General features: G+C 46.5%; 1 protein-coding gene across 15 annotated transcripts in view; it reads left to right on the forward strand.

Annotated features, from left to right (window-relative positions):
• TCF4 (transcription factor 4) overlaps positions 1–27,130 on the forward strand; it is a 79,623-nt gene that overhangs the window by 32,698 nt on the left and 19,795 nt on the right. For 11 of the 15 annotated variants that reach the window (XM_034072816.1, XM_034072820.1, XM_034072817.1 and 8 more), the window contains exons 9-12: positions 17,466–17,571; positions 18,315–18,448; positions 24,335–24,467; positions 25,813–25,880. In XM_034072816.1, the coding sequence (XP_033928707.1) occupies positions 17,466–17,571; positions 18,315–18,448; positions 24,335–24,467; positions 25,813–25,880 (441 nt within the window). Of the gene's footprint in view, positions 1–7,982; positions 8,079–17,465; positions 17,572–18,314; positions 18,449–24,334; positions 24,468–25,812; positions 25,881–27,130 lie in introns of those variants that run through there. The other 4 variants (XM_034072827.1, XM_034072829.1, XM_034072828.1 and 1 more) reach the window with 1 other exon arrangement.

Consider the following 27,130-nt stretch of genomic DNA (forward strand, 5'->3'; position numbering starts at 1 on the left):
ATTGGGATGGATCCAAAGGCGAAAGATCCCTGCGGCATTCCCGAGATTCGAAAGATGTCGGGAATTCTGCTTGGGAAATGGGATCCAAATCCCGAATGTTGGGAGATGCAAACGGAGCTTTGGGAATACCGGGATAAGGGGGGGGGGGGGGTTGGATTTAGCTTGGGAAGTGACTCCCTCTTCAGAGGACTGTGGGTAGTGCAGAAGGAGCGTGATCCTTATGGAATGCTGCTTGGGATCACTGCATCCATAGGATAAACTGGGATCAAACTTCCTTGGCGTTTAATCCATGTCTATGGGGTTTAATCCCTATGGGATTCATCCCTGTTTATGGCGTTTCATCCCTGTCTATGGGGCTTAATCCCACTGGGATTCATCCCTGTTTATGGCCTTGAATCCCTGCCTATGGGGCTGAATCCCTATGGGATTCATCCCTGTTTATGGCCTTGACTCCCTGCCTATGGGGCTGAATCCCTATGGGATTCATCCCTGTTTATGGCGTTTAATCCCTGTCTATGGGGCTGAATCCCTATGGGATTCATCCCTGGTTATGGCCTTTAATCCCTGCCCTCTTGGATTCCCTTCCATCCTCTTGGATCTCCTTAAACCTTGTGGATTGCATTCCAAACTCTTGGAATTCCTTCCATCCTCTTGGATTTCATTCCAAACCCCTGGAATTCCTTAAACCTTGTGGATTTCATTCCAAACTCTTGGAATTCCTTCCATCCTCTCGGATTTCCGTCCGTCCTCTTGGATTTAATTCCATCCTCTTGGATTTCCTTATATCCTCTTGGATTTCATTCCAAACTCCTGGAATTCCTTCCATCCTTTTGCATTCCCATCCAAATTCCCGGTTTTCCTTAATGCCCTCCCATTTTTCCACCCCATTTCCCCCTCCATCCGCATCCCTTTGGTACCCAACCCCCATCCTCAGCATCCTTCATCCCTCCCCCCCCAAATCCATCCCCAATCCATTCCCAATCTATTCTCAATCCATTCCCAATGGGATCCATCCCTATCCCCCATCTCCATCCCTATCCCCCCTCCATCCCAACGGCATTCCCGAGCTTCCCCCCTCGCATCTGCATCCCTTTGGTACCCAACCCCCATCCTCAGCATCCTTCATCCCTCCCCCCCCAAACCCATTCCCAATCCATTCCCAATGGGATCCATCCCTATCCCCATCTCCATCCCTATCCCCCCTCCATCCCAATGGCATTCCCAAGCTTCCCCCCTCGCATCCGCATCCTTTTGGTACCCAACCCCCGTCCTCAGCATCCTTCATCCCTCCCCCCCCAAACCCATTCCCAATCCATTCCCAATCCATTCCCAACGGGATCCATCCCTATCCCCCATCTCCATCCCAATCCCCCCTCCATCCCAACGACATTCCCGAGCTTCCCCCCTCGCATCCGCATCCCTTTGGTACCCAACCCCCGTCCTCAGCATCCTTCATCCTTCCCCTTTCCCCCCAATCCATTCCCAATCCATCCCCAATGGGATCCATCCCTATCCCCCATCTCCATCCCTATCCCCCCTCCATCCCAACGGCATTCCCAAGCTTCCCCCCTCGCATCCGGAGCCGGGAACACCCGGATTCACCGCTTGACCTCCGAGCATCTGTTCTCCTGCTTCCCTTTGAGGCCTCCTTTGGCATTCGGGAAGTGTTCCTGGCTCCGGGAACGCTGTTGGAAGCTATTTCGGGATATTTACCATCACCTCGGGAATAAGGGGGGGGGGAAAAGGGGTGGGAAGAGCGATCGGGATCGGGAGAGGGTGGGAACAGATTGCTCCCGACATGTGCTTCCCGGGACAGTGAAAAGAACAAACCCGGAGCGCTGCGTCGTGAATGCACAAACGGGATGGGATGGGATGGAATGGGATGGGATGGAATGGGATGGAATGGGATGGGATGGAATGGGATGGAATGGGGGGGATCCGATCCCAAATCCCATGGGATTTTGCCCTTCTTATCCCATTCTTTTCCCATTAAGTTGCTTGGAGGGGGGGGTCCCATTACTTGGAGCATCCCTGTTTCCTGGTGTGGGTTGGAGCATCCCAGTTAATGGAATGAGATCAGTTTTAGGGTGCTTCCCAAATCGAATTCCATGATTCCATAAAGGGCTTTTCCAAGTCATATTCCATGATTCTGGAATGACACAAAAGGAGGAGGGGTTTGTACTCCATTGATTTACATTGGAATAGGATAAAGCATTCCTAACTGGGAATATCCCATTCCTGCTTCCTGGTGTGGGTTGGACCATCCCAGTTAATGGAATCAGATGAGCTTTAGGGTGCTTCCCAAGCCATATTCCATGATTCCATGATCCTGGAATGACACAAAAGGAGGAGGGCTTTGTACTCCATTGGTTCGTATTGGAATAGGATAAAGCATTCCTAACTGGGAATATTAGAGCATCCCAGTCTAATGGAATGAGATGAGCTTTAGGGTGCTTCCCAAATTGTATTCCATGATTCCATAAAGGTCTTTTCCAAGCCATATTCCATGATTCTGGAATGACACAAAAGGAGGAGGGGTTTGTGCTCCCTTGGTTCATATTGGAATAGGATTAAGCATTCCTAACTGGGAATGTTGGAGCATCCCGGATTAATGGAATGAGATCAGTTTTAGGGTGCTTCCCAAGCCATATTCCATTATTCCATGATCCTGGAATGACACAAAAGGAGGAGGGGTTTGTGCTCCATTGGTTCATATTGGAATAGGAGTAAGCATTCCTAACTGGGAATGTTGGAGCATCCCGGATTAATGGAATGAGATGAGCTTTAGGGTGCTTCCCAAGCAGTATTCCATGATTCCATAAATGTCTTTTCCAAGCCGAATTCCATGATCCTGGAATGACACAAAAGGAGAAGGGGTTTGTACTCCATTGATTTATATTGGGATAAAGCATTCCTAACTGGGAATGTTGGAGCATCCCGGTCTAATGGAATGAGATTAGCTTTAGGGTGCTTCCCAAGCAGTATTCCATGATTCCATAAAGGTCTTTTCCAAGTCATATTCCATGATTCTGGAATGACACAAAAGGAGGAGGGGTTTGTGCTCCATTGGTTCATATTGGAATAGGATTAAGCATTCCTAACTGGGAATGCTGGAGCATCCTGGATTAACGGAATGAGATGAGCTTTAGGGTGCTTCCCAAGTCGTATTCCATGATTCCATAAAGGTCTTTTCCAAGCCAAATTCCATGATTCTGGAATGACACAAAAGGAGGAGGGGTTTGTGCTCCATTGATTCATATTGGGATAAAGCATTCCTAACTGGGAATGTTGGAGCATCCCGGATTAATGGAATGAGATGAGCTTTAGGGTGCTTCCCAAGTCGTATTCCATGATTCCATAAAGGGCTTTTCCAAGTCATATTCCATGATTCTGGAATAGCACAAAAGGAGGAGGGGTTTGTACTGCATTGATTCACATTGGAATAGGATTAAGCATTCCTAACTGGGAATGTTGGAGCATCCTGGATTAATGGAATGAGATGAGCTTTAGGGTGCTTCCCAAGCAGTATTCCATGATTCTATAAAGGTCTTTTCCAAGCCAAATTCCATGATTCTGGAATGACACAAAAGGAGGAGGGGTTTGTCCTCCATTGGAATAGGATTAAGCATTCCTAACTGGGAATAGGGCTGGAATTGTGGCACAGGAAAGACCCTTTTCCATAAGGAAAACATGGCGCAATTCCCATCCCAGCCTTTTCCATCTGGGAATGGAAATTCCCACTTTTCCAAGCCATTTCTTGGGATACATTCCATGGATCTCCTCGTTTTCCATGTTTTCCTTGCGGGATACATCTGGAAGTGCCCATCCACCCTCTTCCCAATGGGAACGGCACCAGGGATTGCTTAGCACAAAGACCTTAGAACCCACTCATCCCAAATCCGGGAATACCGACCCGGGAACATTGGGATGAGGGGAAAGGGGGAATATTTGGGATGCGGCATTCCCGCAACAGGTTCCCAACGTTATTCCCGATGGATCCCCCCCTTTCTTCCCGAAAAACTTCCCTTTTCCCAGCTCTTTTCGCCCGAGCCGGCAGAAGGGCTGCTTTGCATTTTTAATTTAGTAACTAACAGATGAATACATTTGCATATTAATGAGTTGCAGATGAAATCATGCATACCTAATTGCCTCCCGACCGCGCTCAACGCTTGGCACCAGCGCCAGCCCTTTGCGCCCATGCCAAAGGCGAGCTTCCAAATCCATGGATATTGGGATCGGGAATTCTACCCCCCCCCCCCCTCCCCCTTCATTCCATCCCCTCCCCATTCCCAAAACATGGAATTGGGAAGCGCATCCCTTTGACTTTGCCTTGCGCCGTTTCCTATTCATAAGCATTAATGCGGCTCCTAATTAGGCAGCATATGTCCGTTAACCCCTTCGGTGCCGGGATGCGATTCCTTGTTTCTGGAATTCCGACCGGGACAATTCCCGGCTTCGCATCCCTGTTTGTCTTCCCATAAAGGGTGAAATCCATGGAATATGGGAGGAAGGAGCTGCCATTTCCTCCCTAGACAAGGGCATTCCAAGTGCAAAGCCAAGATCCCGGCTCTTCCCAACTTTCCGTTGGGAAAAGGGATCCCATTGGGATCACTTGGGAAGAGAGCGGCATTCCCACTAAAATCCATGGAATTCCCGTCTCATTCCCTGCTTCCCAAGGGAAAAGAGGTTGCCTTCCGATGTGGCCATTGGGGAGGGGGATCCTTGCTTCCCGAGCGTTATTCCCATGGGATTAGCCATGTTATTCCATGTTCTCCTTGGGTCTAGCCATGTTATTCCATGTTTTCCTTGGGATTAGCCATGTTTTCCTTAGGTCTAGCCATGTTATTCCATGTTTTCCTTGGGACTAGCCAGGTTATTCCATGTTCTCCTTGGGTTATTCCATGTTATCCTTGGATTTAGCCATGTTATTCCATGTTCTCCTTGGGTCTAGACATGTTATTCCATGTTCTCCTTAGGTTTAGCCATGTTATTCCATGTTCTCCTTGGGTCTAGCCATGTTATTCCATGTTCTCCTTGGGTTTAGCCATGATATTCCATGTTCTTCTTGGGTTTAACCATGTTATTCCATGTTTTCCTTGGGTATAGCCATGTTATTCCATGTTCTTCTTGGGCTTAGCCATGTTATTCCATGTTCTCCTTAGGTCTAGCCATGTTATTCCATGTTCTCCTTAGGTTTAGCCATGTTATTCCATGTTTTCCTTGGGTTTAGACATGTTCTCCTTGGGCTTAGCCATGTTATTCCATGTTTTCCTTGGGCTTACCCATGTTATTCCATGTTCTTCTTGGGTCTAGCCATGGTATTCCATGTTCTCCTTGGGTTTAGCCATGTTATTCCATGTTCTCTTTGGGAATAGCCATGTTATTCCATGTTCTCCTTGGGTTTAGCCATGTTATTCCATGTTTTCCTTGGATTTAACCATGTTATTCCATGTTCTCCTTGGGTTTAGCCATGTTATTCCATGTTCTCCTTGGGATGAATCATGTTTTTCCATGTTATTCCATGTTCTCCTTGGGTCTAGCCATGTTATTCCATGTTTTCCTTGGGTTTAGCCATGTTATTCCCATCTGGCACTCCTGGAATCATGGAATGGGATGGCTTGGAAGTGACCTCCAATGGGCCCAGCTTGCTCTAAGCCTGGCCTACTCCAAGCTTACATTGGCGCGAGGTTTCCCATCCCAAAGCATTCCATGATATCCATGGTTATTCCTCACTCCCGGATCTATTGGGATCTGGTACAGTTGGGAGCATCTTTCCAAGGGGCTTTCGCCCTTTCCATGGTCTTGGAATTGGGAAGGAAACATGGAATTTTCCTTGGGAATCCTCACCCAAATCCATGGAAGTCGGTGAAACCTCATTCCCATCCGTCGGGAATGGTGTCGGGATGATCCAAGCGGAGGCATATGCAACCCATTGAATTCCACTTGGGAACGATTCCCAGTTTATCCCACCCTTCCTTCCCCTTTACCTCTTTTATCCCTGCTTTACTTCCCCCTTTTACCATCTGGATCCCGTTATCCCTCCCTTATTCCCACTTTTCCCCCATTGTCCCCTCTTTATCCCTCTTCTTTCCCCCTATCCCCCCCTTTTCCACCCCTTATCCCTCTTTTCCACCCCTTATCCCTCTTTTCCTCCCCTTATCCCCCCCATTATCCCAATTTATTGCCCTTATCCCCCTTTATCCCACCCCATATCCTCTTTATCCCATTCTTATCCCTCTTTCACCCCATATCCCTTCCTTATTGCCCTTATCCTGTATTTAACCCCCAAATTCCCCATTCTCCCATCCTTATCCCACTTTTCCACCCCTTTACCCCCCCTTATCCCTCTATCCCATTTATCCACCCCTTTATCCCATCGTTAACCCTCTTATCTCCCCCTTTATCCCTCTTAACGCCCCTTTAATGCCCCTTTTAACCCCCTAAACCCCCTTAACCCCCTAAACAGCCCCTTAACCCCCTTTTACCCCCCTCAAACCCCCTTAAACTGCTTTAACCCCCCTAAACTCCCCATTAACCCCCCTTTAACCCCTTCAAACCCCCTTTAACACCCCTAAACCCCCCCTAATACCCCTTTTACCCCCCTCAAACCCCCTTAAACTGCTTTAACCCCCCTAAACTCCCCATTAACCCCCCTTTAACCCCTTCAAACCCCCTTTAACACCCCTAAACCCCCCCTTATACCCCTTTTACCCCCCTCAAACCCCCTTTATCCCTCTTTTACCCCCCCTAAAACTCCTTTTACCCCCCTCAAACCCCCCTAAATGCCCCTTAAACCCCTTTGACCCCATAAACACCCCATTAAACCGCCCTAAACCCCCCTTATACCCCTAAAACCCCCCTTAACCCCCTAAAACCCCCCTTTAACCCCTTCAAACCCCCTTCATCCCCTTTAAGCCCCCCTTTAACCCCTTTTAACCCCCCTAAACGCCCCCTTAAACCCCTTTACCCCCCTCAAACCCCCTTTAGCCCTCCTAAATGCCCCCTTAAACCCCCTAAACACCCCCTTAAACCCCTTTTAACCCCCTCAAACCTCTTTTAACCCCCCTTTAACGCCTTTAACCCCCCTAAACCCCCTTTAACCCCTCTTTTATGCCCTCTGAACCCCTTTTAACCCCCCTTTAACGCCCTTAACCCCCCCTTTAACCCCCTAACCCCCCCAAAACCCCTTTAAACCCCTTTTAGCCCCCCTAAACCCCCCTTAAACCCCTTTTAACCCCCTCAAACCCCCTTTAACCCCCCCCAACCCCTTTTTAACCCCATTTTAACGCCTTTAACCCCCCCTTTAACTCCTTTTACCCCCCTGAACCCCCCTTTTAACCCCCCAAACCCCCTTTTAACCCCCCTTTAACCCCTTCCCCCCCTCCCCCCCCTTTCCCCCCCTCCCCCTCCCCCATGTGTGTCTATGGAACCGGAGGGGGGGGGGGGGTCGGGCCCAGCGGCAGCTGCGCACAATGCTGGGAGGCCGCCAGCAGCCGGGCCGGGCAGATGGCGACGGTCTTGGCTCCGTTTCCCTTCCTGCCACGGCGTTTTAATCACGTTAAAGGCGACAAACAACCCCCGAAACGGGGGGGGAATAACGGGAATGGGGTTGGGATAATGGGAATGGGGTCGGGAGAACGGGAATGGGGTCGGGAGGACGGGAATGGGGTCGGGGGGGGAGCGGATAAGGAGCGGCCAACATGGCGGCCGGGCGCTGAGGGGAAGAGGGAGGGGGGAAGCGAAAGCGAGGCTGGGAGGGGGGGGGAGCGAGAACGAGGCTGGGAGAGGGGAGGGGGGAGCGGGGAGAGGAGGGGGGCGGCAATGCGCATGCGCGGCCGCTCCGACCCGCACCCCCCCCCGTTGTAATGGGCTCGCCCTCATTTGCATATCGCGCGCGCCCGGCCCCGGCCATCTGGGCTCGTTGGGATATGGGAAAAGGGAGGGGGGGGGGGGGGGGGGGGGGGGGGGTTGGAAAACCGGGATCGAGGAGTTCGGGAGCGGAAAAAAGTTGGGAAGCGGCGTCGGGAGCCATGTACTGCGCGTTCCCCATCCCCATGTACTGCTACAACGGGAAAGCGGTAACCGGGAATGCCGACGGGAGGACGGGAAAAAGTTGGGATGAGCGTTGGGAGAAGGGGGAACGGGAGGGAATGGGGGGAAAAGGGGGGAAATGGGGAGAAAATGGGGGAAAATGGGAGGAAACTGGGAGAAAACGGGAGAAAACGGCAGGAAAACGGGGGGAAAACGGGAGAAAACGGGAGGAAACGGGGGGAAAACGGGAGAAAACAGGAGGAAAACGGGGGGAAAACGGGAAAAAACGGGGGGAAACGGGAGGAAAACGGGAGAAAACTGGAAAAAAACGGCAGGAAAACGGGGAGAAAACGGGAAATAACGGGAGAAAAGGGGGAAAAAAACGGGAGAAAACGGGGGGAAAACGGGAGAAAACGGGAAAAAACGGGAGGAAAACGGGAGAAAAAGGGGGGTTTGAAGCGTTTTCCCCGTGCGGCTTTCCCAACTTTGGGATCGGCGGTGGGAAACGGGATCGGGAGTGGGCAACGGGATCGGGAGTGGGCAACGGGATGCGCTCCGCATCCCCCCGTGTTCCCGATTGGAAAACAACGGGAAAACAGGGAAAAAGAATGGGAATTCGGGCAGCAACGCAGCCGAACGGGGCTGGTCGCCATCTGGATGGGGTTTATCCCACCCCCGTCGCTTTTCCAATGGGAATTTCGGCGTAGGGAAAACGGGAAGCGAACGGCTTCAAGTTCCATGCGATCCTATGGGATCGGGCTCCGATCCCGCTTTATCCATAGGGAACGGGGCGGGGGAAGCGCTGCTCCCCGTTGGAATCGCTTCGGCTTCGGGATCGCGGCCGTCGGGAATGGGAAACGGGGGGAAATGTGGGAATTCCGTCGGGAAAAGTGGGAAAAGGACGAGGAATTCCGTTCCCCAGCGCTTTTCCCGTTCGGATCCATGTATTTTAAGGGCTTTTCCCCCATCCCGACGCTCGTCCCGACATTCCCGAAGTCGGGAAGCCGGAAAAGTTTCCTTCCGCTCCCGACCTTTGGAATCACTTCCCTCATTCCTCCCCTTTGGAATAGGGAAACGGGCCGGAAAAGTGGGATCGGGAGCGGACTTTTCCCTATTGTTCCCCCCCCGTTTAATCCCGTTTGTGCTTGTTTGCAAGGAGAATCCATAGGGAATGCCGAGCCGGCTCCGTCGCTTCCCGCAGGACATCCAATCCCCCCCCTTTATGGGATGGGAAAAGTGGGATACGGCCATGCCCCTTAACCCGGATCCATCGGGATGCATCCAACCTTATGGAAAACGGGATACACGCAGAATTCCCACTATTCCCGACCCTTTTCCATGCGGATTCCTGGATGCCGGCTCCGCATTGTGCGGCTCTTGGGGCCGTGCCAGGCTGCATGGGGGGGATGCCAAACGGGAATGCTGTGGGAATGCTGCTTCCCGTTGGGAAAAGACGGAATTCCTCCTTTTCCTTAATGGGAAAAGGGATATTTTGGTGCCTTTTATCCCGTTAGGAATAAAGGGGATTTGATCCCGTTAGGAAAAAGCTGGAATTCCGACCTCGCTTTTCCCTTTTCCCCCCCCCCCCCCCCTTGTCCTTTGATTCCAACGCAATTCCCGTTTAGAATCCACAAAAACAAAGGGAAAAGCAGGGAAATAAACCCCAAACCATTCCCTAAATCCCAATTTTCCTCGGGAAAAGGCATGGAAAAGAGCCGGGATCGCAGCATCCCGCTGCTCCCAAACCCGCTTCCATTGCAGCATTCCCGGGATAACAGGAAAGGCATCGGAACCGGATGCCAGGCTCGGCATTCCCAGGTTTCCATCCCAAAAAGCCCTTGGAATAACGGGAATGGCGTCGCTCCGTGAGGGCTTTGATGCTGGGGATGGTATTCCCGAAGCCGGGATCCGTATCCATGCGAATGGGCTTTTCTTCGGGATGCACACGGTAGGGAATGGATATCGGATTCCGGATGCGATGGGATTTGGGAATTCCCATCTTTAGGAATGGGGGGGAAAGTGGGAATAGCATGGATTAAATCCATATTTAATCCACGTTCTCCTCCTATAATCCATGTTAAATCCCACCGGGAAAAGCCGGAATGCTGATCCTGAAAAGCTTCAATCCCCCCCCCCCCCTTTTCCCTATGGATATTCCCGTTCTCCCTATGGATATTCCCGTTCTCCTGGAGCCCATTCCCATTGCATAGGCCCGGAGCCGAGCGAGGAGCTGGGAATGGGGGAGCGAGATCCTTTGGGAATACCGGGAATAGGGGTGTCTGTAGGACTCTATATGCTGCCTATATGGGGTAGGTAAAGCTGTATGTACATAGGCCTATATGTACCGTGTAGATATGGCTATATACAGTATATACACCGTATGGATAATGTATATATGGCTATATACACTATATACCCCACATATACAATGTATATATGGCTATATACACTATGTATACCATATATATAATGTATATATGGCTATATACACTATATACACCATATAGATAATTTATATATGGCTATATACACTATATACACCATATATACAATGTATATATGGCTATATACACTATGTATACCATATATATAATGTATATATGGCTATATACACTATATACACCATATAGATAATTTATATATGGCTATATACACTATATACACCATATATACAATGTATATATGGCTATATACACTATGTATACCATATATATAATGTATATATGGCTATATACACCATATACATAATGTACACATGGCTATATACACGATGTATATTATATATGTAATGTATATATAGCTATATACACTATACATACCATATATATAATGTGTATATAGCTATAAACACTATGTATACCATATATATGTGATGTATACATACCTATATACACGATATATACATATATATACAATGTATATATACCTATATACACTATATATACGTGTACATAATATGTATATACCTATGTACACTGTATATACCATATACATAACGTATATATAGCTGTATACACTATATACACCATATATATAATGTGTATATAGCTATAAACACTATGTATACCATATATATGCAATGTATATATACCTATGTACGCTGTATATACCATATACATAATGTATATATAGCTATATTTACTATATATGCCATATATGTAATGCATATATAGCTATAAACGCTATATATACCATATACATAATGTATGTATACCTGTGTACACTGTATATATCATATATATAATGTATATATACCTACATACACTATGTATACCATATCTATCATGTATATACACCTATATACACTATATATAGTGTACTATATAGATAGTATATGGTATACAGGACTATCTATACTGTCTCTATATAATCCTATAGCGAGCTTGATGTACATACGACTACGTATACTGCCTCTATACAACTGTATATAGGGCTTGATGTACATAGGACCCTATATACTCCCTATATGCTATTAGATAATGTATATAGACCTATATATACTGCCTCGCTATAACCATATAGAGAGCTTGATATACATAGGACTCTATATCCAGCTCGCTATACGTCTATCTAAAGCTATCTCATTCCCTATATCCCATAGGGATACACACAGCTCCCTATACATTCCCATAGGCCACCTTAAGGCTCCCCTATACATTGGGTTTGAGCTCTATATGGCTATAGGTGTGTGCATATATAGCTCTATATAGCCATAAGGCTATATAGTTCTATGTATATAGCAAGCTATAGATGTTTATAGGTGCCATATAGCTATATATGGTTATAGATGCCTATAATATATAGCTATAGGGTGGATATTCAGAGCTATATATATAGTTCTATATGTAGTTCTATATGTATATAAGGTTATATAGGTGTATATAGCTCTAGATGCACGTAGGTGCCTATAATATAGTACTATAGACTTATATATCTATAGAATAGGGTATCACTTATAGGAAAAGCTATATATAAGGGGCATATATATATGTATAAGGCTCTATAGGTGTATTTCTATAGGTCTAGATGCCCTTACACCCATATATATACTTAGAGATGCCTATATTATGGTCCTATAGACTTATAGACCTATAGAATAGGGTATTACCTATAGGAAAAGCTATATAGGGGCATCTATATAGTGATGCCTATACATCTATATAAGGCCCTATAGGTGGATGTATAGGGAGCACAATAGCAAGGACCCTAAAGCTCCTCTAATGCATCTATAGGTACCCCTATATCCATCTATACATCCCTCCATAGGCCCTTATGCATCCCTATCCCGCTTTTCCTTATGGAATACCGAAGGGGGGGGGGGTTAACCAAAGCTTCCGGATGCCATTCCCAATGGATCAGCAGGAAATCTGCTTCCCATTAGCTCCATGGAAAAGGGCCCATGTGTTGCGGAATTCCGATGGGAAAAGGGAATAGGGGAGTGGGATTTGGGGCTCGATGGGATTCCCGTTGGATTCAGTGGGATTGGGGATTGGGATTTCTGGGATTGGATCCGGATGGATTTTATTTGGGATTTAGGGGATTCCTTTTGTTTTCCAGGGGAAATTGTTTGGAATTCGGGTGGAATTGATTGGAATTTAGGTGGAATTATTTGGATTTAGTGGAATTATTTGGAATTTATATGGAATTAATTGGAATTTGGGTGGAATTATTTGATATTTAGGTGGAATTAATTGGAATTTGGGTGGAATTATTTGAAATTTAGGTGGAATTTGGATTTTAGGTGGAATAAATTGGAATTTAGGTGGAATTAATGGGAATTCAGGTGAAATTATTTGGAATTCAGGTGGAATTTGGAATTTAGGTGGAATAAATTGGAATTATGTGGAATTTAAGTGAAATTAATTGGAATTTAGGTGGAATTATTTGAATTTAGGTGGAATTATTTGGAATTTAGGTGGAATAAATTGGAATTTAGGTGGAATTGGAATTTAGGTGGAATTATTTGGAATTTAAGTGAAATTATTTGGACTTTAGGTGGAAGTATTTGAAATTTAGGTGGAATTATTTGAAATTTAGGTGGAATTTGGAATTTATGTGGAATTATTTGGAATTTAGGAGGAATTATTGGGAATTTAAGTGAAATTAATTGGAATTTAGGTGGAATTATTTGGAAATTAACTGAAATTAATTGGAATTTAGGTGGAATTATTTGAAATCTAGGTGGAATTATTGAAATTTAGGTGAAATTAATTGGAATTTAGGTGAAATTATTGGGAATTTAGGTGGAATTGGAATTTAGGTGGAATTAATTTGAATTTAGGTGGAATTATTTGTTTCAGGTGAATTTCTTTGGATTTTAGGTGAAATTCCTTGGATTTTAAGTGGTTTTATTGGATCTGATTCCCTTTAATTCCATTTGAGTGAATTTCTTCCAATTTTAGGTGTTTTATTCGGATTTATTTGGAATTTCAGTGAATTTCTTTGGATTTTAGGTGAAATTCCTTGGATTTTAAATGGTTTTATTGAATTTTATTCCCTTTAATTTCATTTTAGGTGAATTTAATTCAATTTTGGGCTTTTATTAAGGTTTCTTTGGAATTTTGGTGAATTTCTTTGGATTTTGGGTGAAATTCCTTGGATTTTAAGTGGTTTTATTGGATTTGCTTTGATTCTCACTGGAATTGTTCCAATTTTGGGGGGTGAATTTGGGTCCATTTGGGGTGAATTTGTGTCCATTTTGGGTGAATTTGGGTCAATTTTGGGTGAATTTGGGTCAGTTTTAGGTGTTTTCTGCTTTTCAGTTGGGTTTAGGCAAATTTGCGTCCATTTTGTGTGAATTTTGGTCAATTTTGGGTGAATCTTGGTCCATTTTGGGTGAATTTGGGTCCATTTTGGGTGGTTTCTGCTTTTTAGCTGGCTTTAGGTGAATTTGGGTCCATTTTGGGTGAATTTGGGTCCATTTTAGGTGGTTTCTGCTTTTTAGTTGGCTTTAAGTGAATTTGGTCAATTTTGGGTGAATTTGGGTCCATTTTGGGTGAATTATGGTCATTTTTTAGTGAATTTGGGTCCATTTTTTGTGTTTTCTGATTTTTAGTTGGCTTTAGGTGAATTTGGGTTCATTTTGTGTGAATTTGGGTCCATTTTGGGTGAATTTTGGTCACTTTTGAGTGAATTTGGGTCCATTTTGGGTGGTTTCTGCTTTTTAGTTGGCTTTAGGCGAATTTGGTTCCATTTTGGGTGAATTTGGTTCCATTTTGGGTGAATTTGGTTCCAATTTGGGTCCATTTTGGGTGTATTTCCTTCAATTTTAGGTTCATTTGGTTTAATTTTGGGTGAATTTCATTCCATTCCAGGTGGTTTGGTTTGATTTAATCCGGTTTTCTTGGATTTAGGTGAATTTCTTGGGATTTAGGTGAATTTCTTTGGATTTAAGTAAATTTCTTGGGATTTAAGTAAATTTCTTGGGATTTAAGTAAATTTCTTGGGATTTAAGTAAATTTCTTTGGATTTGGGTGAATTTCTTTAGATTTGGGTAAATTTCTTGGGATTTAGGTAAATTTCTTGGGATTTAGGTGAATTTCTTTGGATTTCAGTAAATTTCTTGGGATTTGGGTGAATTTCGTGGGATTTAGGTGAATTTCTTGGGATTTAGGTAAATTTCTTCTGATTTGGGTGAATTTCTTGGGATTTATGTAAATTTCTTGGGATTTAGGTGAATTTCTTGGGATTTGGGTGAATTTCCTGGGATTTAGGTAAATTTCTTGGGATTTAGGTAAATTTCTTGGGATTTGGGTGAATTTTGTGGGATTTAGGTAAATTTCTTGGGATTTAGGTGAATTTCTTGGGATTTAGGTAAATTTCTTTGGATTTAAGTAAATTTCTTTGGATTTGTGTGAATTTCTTGGAATTTTCCATAATTTCTTGGAATTTTCCCAAATTTTCTTTGTGTTTCCTTCATTTTGCCTTAATTTTCATGAATTTGAGCGGAATTTCACTGTGTTTATATGGATTTTCCTGGGAATTTCCCTACTTTTCCATCCCATTGGATTTTTGGATCCACCTTTTCCAGCTTCCCACCTGGATAATGGGATAGGGAAAACGCCATAGGAAAATCCATAGGGAAACTACAGCAGGAGCAATAGATCCACCCGGAATTCCCAATGTTTTGGGGATGGTATTCCCTGTTTTTCAAATGGCGTCATTTGGAAAACAAAAAGTGGGAAAAGGGGCTTGAAATTCCCGTTTTCCCAAGGAAAATTCCTCCTCACTTCCCTGCAATTCCCAAAATCCATGGATCCGAATGGAGATGGATTTTTGGGATGAGGCTTTATTATGGGGGTTATTCCCATCATTATGGCGGCGTTATCCCTTTTCCCATCCGCTATTCCCAATCCTGTATCCCAATGCAATTCCAAGGGTCTGGAAGTGCAAAGCCCTATGGATCCCATGGGATTGAGCCTTTTGGGCTGGGGGCTGCTTGGCTCTCCATAGGAATCCATAGGGAATGTGGGGTGGAGAGGCTCAAGCTTCAAATCCAATTGGATTTGGGGGGGGTTAAATCCTTCTCTTGGGAAGGTGGTGATTGATCCATAGAAAAACTGGGAATACCAAAGGGTTGGGAATGCCAAAGAGTTGGGAATTAGTGCTATTATTATTACTATTATTGCTACTATTACTATTAGCATTACAATGATCATTACTATTAATGCTATTATTAATCCTATTAGCATTACAATGATCATTATTACTATTATTCCCATTATTATTACTATTATTAATACTATTATTGTCATTATTGCTATTATTAATACTATTATTACCACTATTATTACTATTATTAGTACTATTAGCATTCCAATGCCCATTATTAATAGCATCCCCCTCCCATTCCAGCATCTTGGAGCTGGATAATCCCTTCCAGGCCAAAGGATTCCAGGATAAATAGGGATAATGGGAATACTAATAGGAAGGGGGTGGAAGTGGGGAAGCTTTAAGGCCTTTTCCAACCGGAACCAGTTGGATTCTATTATTAATGCTGTTATTAATGCTATTATTAGTGCTATTATTAGTACTATTATTAATGCTATTATTAGTATTATTGCCATTCCCATTCCTATTATTACCCCCCCATGGCAGGGGTTGTGGCTTTAAGGTCCCTTCCAACCTGCTTCCATTATCCCTATTATTATCCCTATTACTATCCCGATTACTATCCCTATTAATATCCCTATTATTATCCCTATTACTATCCCTAATATTATCCCTCTTATTATCCCTATTAATATGCCTATTAATATCCCTATTACTATCCCTATTAATATCCTTATTATTATCCCTATTAATATCCCTATTACTATCCCTATTAATATCCCTATTAATATCCGTATTAATATCTCTATTAATATTCCTATTATTATCCCTATTAATATCCCTATTACTATCCCTATTACTATCCCTATTAATATCCCTATTACTATTCCTATTACTATGTAGGAATTTAGGGATGGGATTTGGGATACTGGGAGACAGGGATGTAGGGATTTAGGGATGGGATTTGGGATCACATCCTTTCCATATGCTCCTATGATGCTCCTACAATGATGCTCCTACAAGTGGGATATTCCCAATGGGAATCTGGTCGGAGTGGGAAAAGGGCTTCGGATAAAGGAGACTGGGATACAGGGATGAGGAATATTCCCATTGGAAAAGGGAGGATTTGGGTGGGATTATGGGAATCTCATTGGGAACATGGGAATGCCGTGGATGGAGAAGCCGCTTTCTCCCTGTATCCCAATGGGGGGATGCTCTTCCATCACCTCCATTATCCCTGTGTAACCAATGGGTTTCCTTGCCCGTTATCCATGATTTGGGAATGTCGGAGCATAGCCGGGATGCTCTTCCATAGGGAAGTGGGAATGGGTCCATATCCATGCAGGAGATCCCAAGCTTTTAATGGGATCACCCAAAGGAGGCATTAAACAACGGATGTAGGATATGAGAAGAGGGAATGGGATCCTATGGGAATGTGGAATTCCATTTATCCACCTTTTTTTAGGGAATTCCCTTGGGATTTCAGGTGGCACTGAAGGGAAAACTCGGATCTTTCCCATGGATCCAATGGGAAATGGACATGGAATGTCGTGAGCTTTATGGAATAGGGAATCACTGCAAATCCTTAAGGAAAAGAAGGAATTCCCCCTTATTTTGGGGAATAATCCATGTTTTCCCCCCAATCTTTGGGAATTCCATGCGTTGGGATGCATTCGATATTCCAGGATCGGAATGTTGGGATCTTCCCTTCTTCCAACCTTTGGGATCTTCCCAACCTCTTGCTGTTCCCCATTCCCAACCTATGGAAGCGCCGCTCAATCCCGAGCGGAATTCCCATGGGATTTGGCATTCCGGGAGACCAAAGGGGCCGTTTTTCCCTGTTTCCCATCGGATCCAAGCTAAATCCATGTCTTTTCCCATAGGTTTACGCCCCATCCGCGAGCACTGCCGACTACAACCGGGATTCTCCCGGTTTTCCATCCTCCAAACCGGGCGCCAGCACTTTTCCAAGCTCCTTCTTCATGCAAGGTAAGGAATCCCATTCCCAACGGCATTCCCAATGGCATTCCCAATGGCATTCCCAAAGGATCGCGGCTATTCCCTATCCATGGAATTCTGCATCTCCTCCCTGTTTTCCAATGGAGATGTCCCTACATCCATTTGGGAATCCCCCTTTTCCCTATGGAGACCATTCCAACCGGTATCCAATGGGAATGGCGTCTTCCACACCTCCTCCCAGTTTCCCAATGGAGATGTCCCCGCATCCATTCGGGAATCCCCCTTTTCCCTATAGAGACCATTCCAACCGGTATCCAATGGGAATGGCATCTTCCCCACCTCTTCCCAGTTTTCCAATGGGGATGTCCCCACATCCATAGCCAACAGTTCGGAATCCCTCTTTTCCCTATGGATACGATCCCAACCGGTATCCAATGGGAATGACGTCTTCCCCACCTCCTCCCAGTTTTCCAATGGAGATGTCCCTGCATCCATTTGGGAATCCCCCTTTTCCCTATGGAGACGATCCCAACCGGTATCCAATGGGAATAGCATCTTCCCCACATCATTCCCTACTCCAATTCCCACCTTTGGGACCACAACCTCCTACATGGGATGAGGTTACCTATAAGGACGCAATTCCCATTGGGATAATGGGATGCGCATGGAAATCGGGACCGAAACCTTGGAGCATCCCAATGGGATGAGGTCCTGGATGCCCTCTTGATCCCATCCCATTCCCTATGGATTGAATCCATGTTTTTCCTTTGCAGATGGCCACCACAGCGGTGATCCATGGAGCTCTTCCAGTGGGATGAACCAGTCCGGCTATGGGGGAATGCTGGGAAACTCTTCCCATCTCCCACAATCCAGCAGTTACTGCAGCCTGCATCCGCACGAGCGCTTGGTAAGGAGGAGCATCCATAGGGAATTCTGGGATGGAGTGGGATCCATAGGGATCAACATGGTGGACCAGCATCCATAGGGATCTCCATGATGGTCCAGTATCCATAGGGATCATCATGATGGTCCAGTATCCATAGGGATCATCATGATGGACCAGTATCCATAGGGATATCCGTGATGGTCCAGTATCCATAGGGATCTCTATGATGGTTTAGCATCCATAGGGATCTCTATGGTGGACCAGCATCCATAGGGATCTCCATGATGATCCAGTATCCATAGGGATCTCCATGATGGACCAGTATCCATAGGGATCATCATGATAGTCCAGCATCATTGGGGATCTCCATGATGGTCCAGTATCCATAGGGATCTCCATGATGGTCCAGTATCCATAGGGATCACCATGATGGTCCAGCATCCATAGGGATCTCCATGATGGTCCAGTATCCATAGGGATCACCATGATGGACCATTATCCATAGGGATATCCATGATGGTCCAGTATCCATAGGGATCTCCATGATGGACAATCATCCATAGGGATCTCCATGATGGTCCAGCATCCATAGGGATCTCCATGATGGACCAGAATCCATAGGGATATCCATGATGGTCCAGCATCCATAGGGATCTCCATGATGGTCCAGCATCCATAGGGATCTCCATGATGGTCCAGTATCCATAGGGATCTCCATGATGGTCCAGCATCCATAGGGATATCCATGATGGTCCAGCATCCATAGGGATCTCCATGATGGTCCAGTATCCATAGGGATCTCCATGACGGTACAGCATCATTGGGGACCTCCATGATGGTCCAGTATCCATAGGGATCTCCATGATGGTCCAGCATCCATAGGGATCTCCATGATGGACCATTATCCATAGGGATCTCCATGATGGTCCAGCATCCATAGGGATCATCATGATGGTCCAGCATCCATAGGGATCTCCATGATGGTCCAGCATCCATAGGGATCTCCATGATGGTCCAGGATCCATAGGGATCTCCATGATGTTCCATCATCCTTATGGATCTCCATGATGTTCCATCATCCATAGGGATCTCTATGATGGTCCAGTATCCATAGGGATCTCCATGATGGTCCAGCATCCATAGGGATCTCCATGATGGTCCAGCATCCATAGGGATCAACATGATGGTCCAGTATCCATAGGGATCACCATGATGGACCAGTATCCATAGGGATCTACATGATGGACCAGCATCCATAGGGATCTCCATGATGGTCCAGTATCCATAGGGATCTCCATGATAGTCCAGTATCCATAGGGATCTCCATGATGGACAATCATCCATAGGGATCTCCATGATGGTCCAGTATCCATAGGGATCTCCATGATGGACAATCATCCATAGGGATCTCCATGATAGTCCAGTATCCATAGGGATCTCCATGACGGTACAGCATCATTGGGGACCTCCATGATGGTCCAGTATCCATAGGGATCTCCATGATGGTCCAGCATCCATAGGGATCTCCATGATGGACCATTATCCATAGGGATCTCCATGATGGTCCAGCATCCATAGGGATCATCATGATGGTCCAGCATCCATAGGGATCTCCATGATGGTCCAGCATCCATAGGGATCTCCATGATGGACCATTATCCATAGGGATATCCATGATGGTCCAGTATCCATAGGGACCTCTATGATTGTCCACCATCCATAGGGATCTCCATGATGGTCCAGCATCCATAGGGATCATCATGATGGTCCAGTATCCATAGGGATCTCCATGATGGTCCAGTATCCATAGGGATCTCCATGATGTTCCAGTATCCATAGGGATCTCCATGATGGTCCAGCATCCATAGGGATCATTATGATGGTCCAGCATCCATAGGGATCTCCATGATGGTCCAGCATCCATAGGGATCATTATGATGGTCCAGCATCCATAGGGATCTCCATGATGGACCATTATCCATAGGGATCTCCATGATGGTCCAGCATCTATAGGGATCTCCATGATGGACCATTATCCATAGGGATCTCCATGATGGTCCAGCATCTATAGGGATCTCCATGATGGTCCAGCATCCATAGGGATCATCATGATGGTCCAGCATCCATAGGGATCTCCATGATGGTCCAGCATCCATAGGGATCTCCATGATGGTCCAGGATCCATAGGGATCTCCATGATGTTCCATCATCCTTATGGATCTCCATGATGTTCCATCATCCATAGGGATCTCTATGATGGTCCAGTATCCATAGGGATCTCCATGATGGTCCAGGATCCATAGGGATCTCCATGATGGTCCAGCATCCATAGGGATCTCCATGATGGTCCAGCATCCATAGGGATCAACATGATGGTCCAGTATCCATAGGGATCACCATGATGGACCAGTATCCATAGGGATCTACATGATGGACCAGCATCCATAGGGATCTCCATGATGGTCCAGTATCCATAGGGATCTCCATGATGGTCCAGTATCCATAGGGATCTCCATGATGGACAATCATCCATAGGGATCTCCATGATGGTCCAGTATCCATAGGGATCTCCATGATGGACAATCATCCATAGGGATCTCCATGATGGTCCAGTATCCATAGGGATCTCCATAACGGTACAGCATCATTGGGGACCTCCATGATGGTCCAGTATCCATAGGGATCTCCATGATGGTCCAGCATCCATAGGGATCTCCATGATGGACCATTATCCATAGGGATCTCCATGATGGTCCAGCATCCATAGGGATCATCATGATGGTCCAGCATCCATAGGGATATCCATGATGGTCCAGCATCCATAGGGATCTCCATGATGGTCCAGCATCCATAGGGATCTCCATGATGGTCCAGTATCCATAGGGATCTCCATGATGGTCCAGCATCCATAGGGATATCCATGATGGTCCAGCATCCATAGGGATCTCCATGATGGTCCAGTATCCATAGGGATCTCCATGACGGTACAGCATCATTGGGGACCTCCATGATGGTCCAGTATCCATAGGGATCTCCATGATGGTCCAGCATCCATAGGGATCTCCATGATGGACCATTATCCATAGGGATCTCCATGATGGTCCAGCATCCATAGGGATCATCATGATGGTCCAGCATCCATAGGGATCTCCATGATGGTCCAGCATCCATAGGGATCTCCATGATGGTCCAGGATCCATAGGGATCTCCATGATGTTCCATCATCCTTATGGATCTCCATGATGTTCCATCATCCATAGGGATCTCTATGATGGTCCAGTATCCATAGGGATCTCCATGATGGTCCAGCATCCATAGGGATCTCCATGATGGTCCAGCATCCATAGGGATCAACATGATGGTCCAGTATCCATAGGGATCACCATGATGGACCAGTATCCATAGGGATCTACATGATGGACCAGCATCCATAGGGATCTCCATGATGGTCCAGTATCCATAGGGATCTCCATGATAGTCCAGTATCCATAGGGATCTCCATGATGGACAATCATCCATAGGGATCTCCATGATGGTCCAGTATCCATAGGGATCTCCATGACGGTACAGCATCATTGGGGACCTCCATGATGGTCCAGTATCCATAGGGATCTCCATGATGGTCCAGCATCCATAGGGATCTCCATGATGGACCATTATCCATAGGGATCTCCATGATGGTCCAGCATCCATAGGGATCATCATGATGGTCCAGCATCCATAGGGATCTCCATGATGGTCCAGCATCCATAGGGATCTCCATGATGGACCATTATCCATAGGGATATCCATGATGGTCCAGTATCCATAGGGACCTCTATGATTGTCCACCATCCATAGGGATCTCCATGATGGTCCAGCATCCATAGGGATCATCATGATGGTCCAGTATCCATAGGGATCTCCATGATGGTCCAGTATCCATAGGGATCTCCATGATGTTCCAGTATCCATAGGGATCTCCATGATGGTCCAGCATCCATAGGGATCATTATGATGGTCCAGCATCCATAGGGATCTCCATGATGGTCCAGCATCCATAGGGATCATTATGATGGTCCAGCATCCATAGGGATCTCCATGATGGACCATTATCCATAGGGATCTCCATGATGGTCCAGCATCTATAGGGATCTCCATGATGGACCATTATCCATAGGGATCTCCATGATGGTCCAGCATCTATAGGGATCTCCATGATGGTCCAGCATCCATAGGGATCATCATGATGGTCCAGCATCCATAGGGATCTCCATGATGGTCCAGCATCCATAGGGATCTCCATGATGGTCCAGGATCCATAGGGATCTCCATGATGTTCCATCATCCTTATGGATCTCCATGATGTTCCATCATCCATAGGGATCTCTATGATGGTCCAGTATCCATAGGGATCTCCATGATGGTCCAGGATCCATAGGGATCTCCATGATGGTCCAGCATCCATAGGGATCTCCATGATGGTCCAGCATCCATAGGGATCAACATGATGGTCCAGTATCCATAGGGATCACCATGATGGACCAGTATCCATAGGGATCTACATGATGGACCAGCATCCATAGGGATCTCCATGATGGTCCAGTATCCATAGGGATCTCCATGATGGTCCAGTATCCATAGGGATCTCCATGATGGACAATCATCCATAGGGATCTCCATGATGGTCCAGTATCCATAGGGATCTCCATGATGGACAATCATCCATAGGGATCTCCATGATGGTCCAGTATCCATAGGGATCTCCATAACGGTACAGCATCATTGGGGACCTCCATGATGGTCCAGTATCCATAGGGATCTCCATGATGGTCCAGCATCCATAGGGATCTCCATGATGGACCATTATCCATAGGGATCTCCATGATGGTCCAGCATCCATAGGGATCATCATGATGGTCCAGCATCCATAGGGATCTCCATGATGGTCCAGCATCCATAGGGATCTCCATGATGGACCATTATCCATAGGGATATCCATGATGGTCCAGTATCCATAGGGACCTCTATGATTGTCCACCATCCATAGGGATCTCCATGATGGTCCAGCATCCATAGGGATCATCATGATGGTCCAGTATCCATAGGGATCTCCATGATGGTCCAGTATCCATAGGGATCTCCATGATGTTCCAGCATCCATAGGGATCTCTATGATGGTCTAGCATCCATAGGGATCTCCATGATGTTCCAGCATCCATAGGGATCTCTATGATAGTCCAGTATCCATAGGGATCTCCATGATGGTCCAGCATCCATAGGGATCATTATGATGGTCCAGCATCCATAGGGATCTCCATGATGGTCCAGCATCCATAGGGATCATTATGATGGTCCAGCATCCATAGGGATCTCCATGATGGACCATTATCCATAGGGATCTCCATGATGGTCCAGCATCCATAGGGATCTCCATGATGGACCATTATCCATAGGGATCTCCATGATGGTCCAGCATCCATAGGGATCTCCATGATGGACCATTATCCATAGGGATCTCCATGATGGTCCAGCATCTATAGGGATCTCCATGATGGTCCAGTATCCATAGGGGTCTCCATGATGGTCCAGTATCCATAGGGATCTCCATGATGGTCCAGCATCTATAGGGATCTCCATGATGGTCCAGTATCCATAGGGATCATTATGATGGTCCAGCATCCATAGGGACCTCCATGATGGTCCAGTATCCATAGGGTTCTCCATGATGTTCCATCATCCTTATGGATCTCCATGATGTTCCATCATCCCTATGGACCTCCATACTGCTCCATCACCCCTATATCCCCCCATAACCATTACCCATCACCCCCAACCCCCTTATCCCCCCCCATCCCTATCCCCATTCCATGACCTCCATCCCTATATCCCTATATCCCAGTTCAATTCCTGCCTCTTTCCATGCAGAGCTTCCCATCCCATTCCTCGGGGGAGCTCAATTCCAGCCTGCCCCCGATGTCCACCTTCCATAGGGGCACCAGTGGACACTACAGCACCTCCTCCTGCACCCCCCCGGCCAACGGCACCGACCCCATCATGGGTGAGTCCCTATGGGGCGCTATGGGGCACAATTCCATAGGGATGGAGGGAAAGAGGGATGGGATGTGGTGATGGAGCCATTGGGAACATAGGGACTTATGGGGCACAATTCCATAGGGATGAAGGCAAAGTGGGATGGGATGTGATGGGAACCCATCCGGTTGTGGTGATGGAGCCATTGGGAACATAGGGCCCTATGGGGTGCTATGGGGCACAATTCCATAGGGATGAAGGCCAAGTGGGGTGGGATGTGGTGATGGAGCCATTGGGAACATAGGGACTTATGGGGCCACGTTCCTTAGGGATGAAGGCAAAGTGGTATGGGATGTGATGGGAACCCATCCATATGTGGTGATGGAGCCATTGGGAACATAGGGCCCTATGGTGCGCTATGGGGCACAATTCCATAGGGATGAAGGCAAAGTGGGATGGGATGTGGTGATGGAGCCATTGGGAACATAGGGACTTATGGGGCCCCATTCCTTAGGGATGAAGGCAAAGTGGGATGGGATGTGGTGGGAACCCATCCATACATGGTGATGGAGCCATTGGGAACATAGGGCCCTATGGGGCCCCATTCCTTAGGGATGGAGGCAAAGTGGGGTGGGATGTAGTGGGAACCCATCTGGATGTGGTGATGGAGCCATTGGAAACATAGGGACTTATGGGGCAGGTTCCTTAGGGATGGAGGCAAAGTGGAATGGGATGTGTTGGGAAGCATCCATACATAGTGATGGAGCCATTGGGATCATCACCTCCTTCCCATTTATTATTCCAATGGGATATGGTCCATGGAAGTCCAAGAGATCCCATCCCAGTCATTCCATGATATGGGGTTGATGGGAAGAGCATCCATCAATGCCCCCATTGCCCTCAATGAGCATCCTGATCCAATGGATGGCATTCCAATGGATGGGAATTCCAATGGATGGGCATTCCAATGGATGGGAATTCCATAATAGGTTGGGATTTAGGGAATAACGCTCATCCTGGGATGGAAAAGGGGAATGAGGAAGAGCATCCATGTGATGGGAATGGAATTCCATGTTCCGCCATTCCAATAGGGATAGGGCAACCCCACCTTGCCCATTGACTCCATCCCACTATCCCACCTCATTCCCAGTGGGATTTGCGCATCCTATGGATATATAGGCTGGGGGAACCGGGAAGCATTCCCAAATCCCAAGCTTTTCCCTATGTGAGGATAGAGGGATGTTATCCCGTCGGGAGCGCGCGGGACCGGATGGAACGGCAAATAGAGATGGATCCTATGGAAAACGGGATCGGGAATGGGAATTCCCAATGTTTTTCCTGCCTTTTTTGACCTCCATCCTCTTGTTTTGCAGCCAACAGAGGGAATGGGGCAGCCGGAAGCTCCCAGACTGGGGATGCCCTTGGGAAAGCGCTCGCATCCGTAAGGATCCATTTCCTCTTGGAATGCTCATTTCCCATTGGGAGCGGGGTGGGAGAGACCTCGGATGCCAATGGGAATGCCACTGGAATGCTGTGGGCAAAGGGGGTTCCATGGAGTCCTCCTGCAAGGGTCTGCTTCCAAGCTTCTGGAATGCCGCACGGGGGTCTATGGGATGGGGTGGGATGATGTTCAAGGCCGGCATTCCATAGGGATCCAATGGGATTGGGTCCATCTGTTGGAGTAGATCAGATTGGGGGTTGACATTCCATAAGGATCCAATGGGATTGTGTCCATCTATTGGAGTAGAGCAGTTTGGGGGTCGCCATTCCATAAGGATCCAATGGGATTGGGTCCATCTATTGGAGTAGAGCAGTTTGGGGTCCGCCATTCCATAAGGATCCAATGGGATTGTGTCCATCTATTGGAGTAGAGCAGTTTGGGGGTTGCCATTCCATAAGGATCCAATGGGATTGTGTCCATCTATTGGAGTAGAGCAGTTTGGGGTCCGGCATTCCATAAGGATCCAATGGGATTGGGTCCATCTCTTGGAGTAGAGCAGTTTGGGGGTCGCCATTCCATAAGGATCCAATGGGATTGGGTCCATCTATTGGAGTAGAGCAGTTTGGGGGTCGCCATTCCATACGGATCCAATGGGATTGGGTCCATCTATTGGAGTAGAGCAGTTTGGGGGTCGCCATTCCATAAGGATCCAACGGGATTGGGTCCATCTATTGGAGTAGAGCAGTTTGGGGGTCGACATTCCATAAGGATCCAATGGGATTGTGTCCATCTATTGGAGTAGAGCAGTTTGGGGGTTGCCATTCCATAAGGATCCAATGGGATTGTGTCCATCTATTGGAGCAGAGCAGTTTGGGGTCCATCATTCCTTAAGGATCCAATGGGAACGGGTGGATGCGTTGGGATAGGGCAATGTTGAGGCCGTCATTCCATAGGGATTGGATGGGAATGTGTCTGTATCCTACAGGAGAGTGATGTTGAGGTTGGCATTCCTTAAGGATCCAATGGGATTTGTGCCTTTCTATGGTCGTAGATCAGTTTGGGGCCATAATTCCTTAAGGATCCAATGGGATTTGTGCCTTTCTATAGTAGTAAAGCAATTTGGGATCCATCATTCCTTAAGGATCCAATGGGATTTGTGCCTTTCTACAGTAGTAAAGCAATTTGGGATCCATCATTCCTTAAGGATCCAATGGGATTTGTGCCTTTCTATGGTCATAGATGAGTTTGGG

The sequence above is a fragment of the Melopsittacus undulatus genome, chromosome Z (genome assembly GCF_012275295.1).
Source record: "Melopsittacus undulatus isolate bMelUnd1 chromosome Z, bMelUnd1.mat.Z, whole genome shotgun sequence".
NCBI lineage: Eukaryota > Metazoa > Chordata > Aves > Psittaciformes > Psittaculidae > Melopsittacus > Melopsittacus undulatus.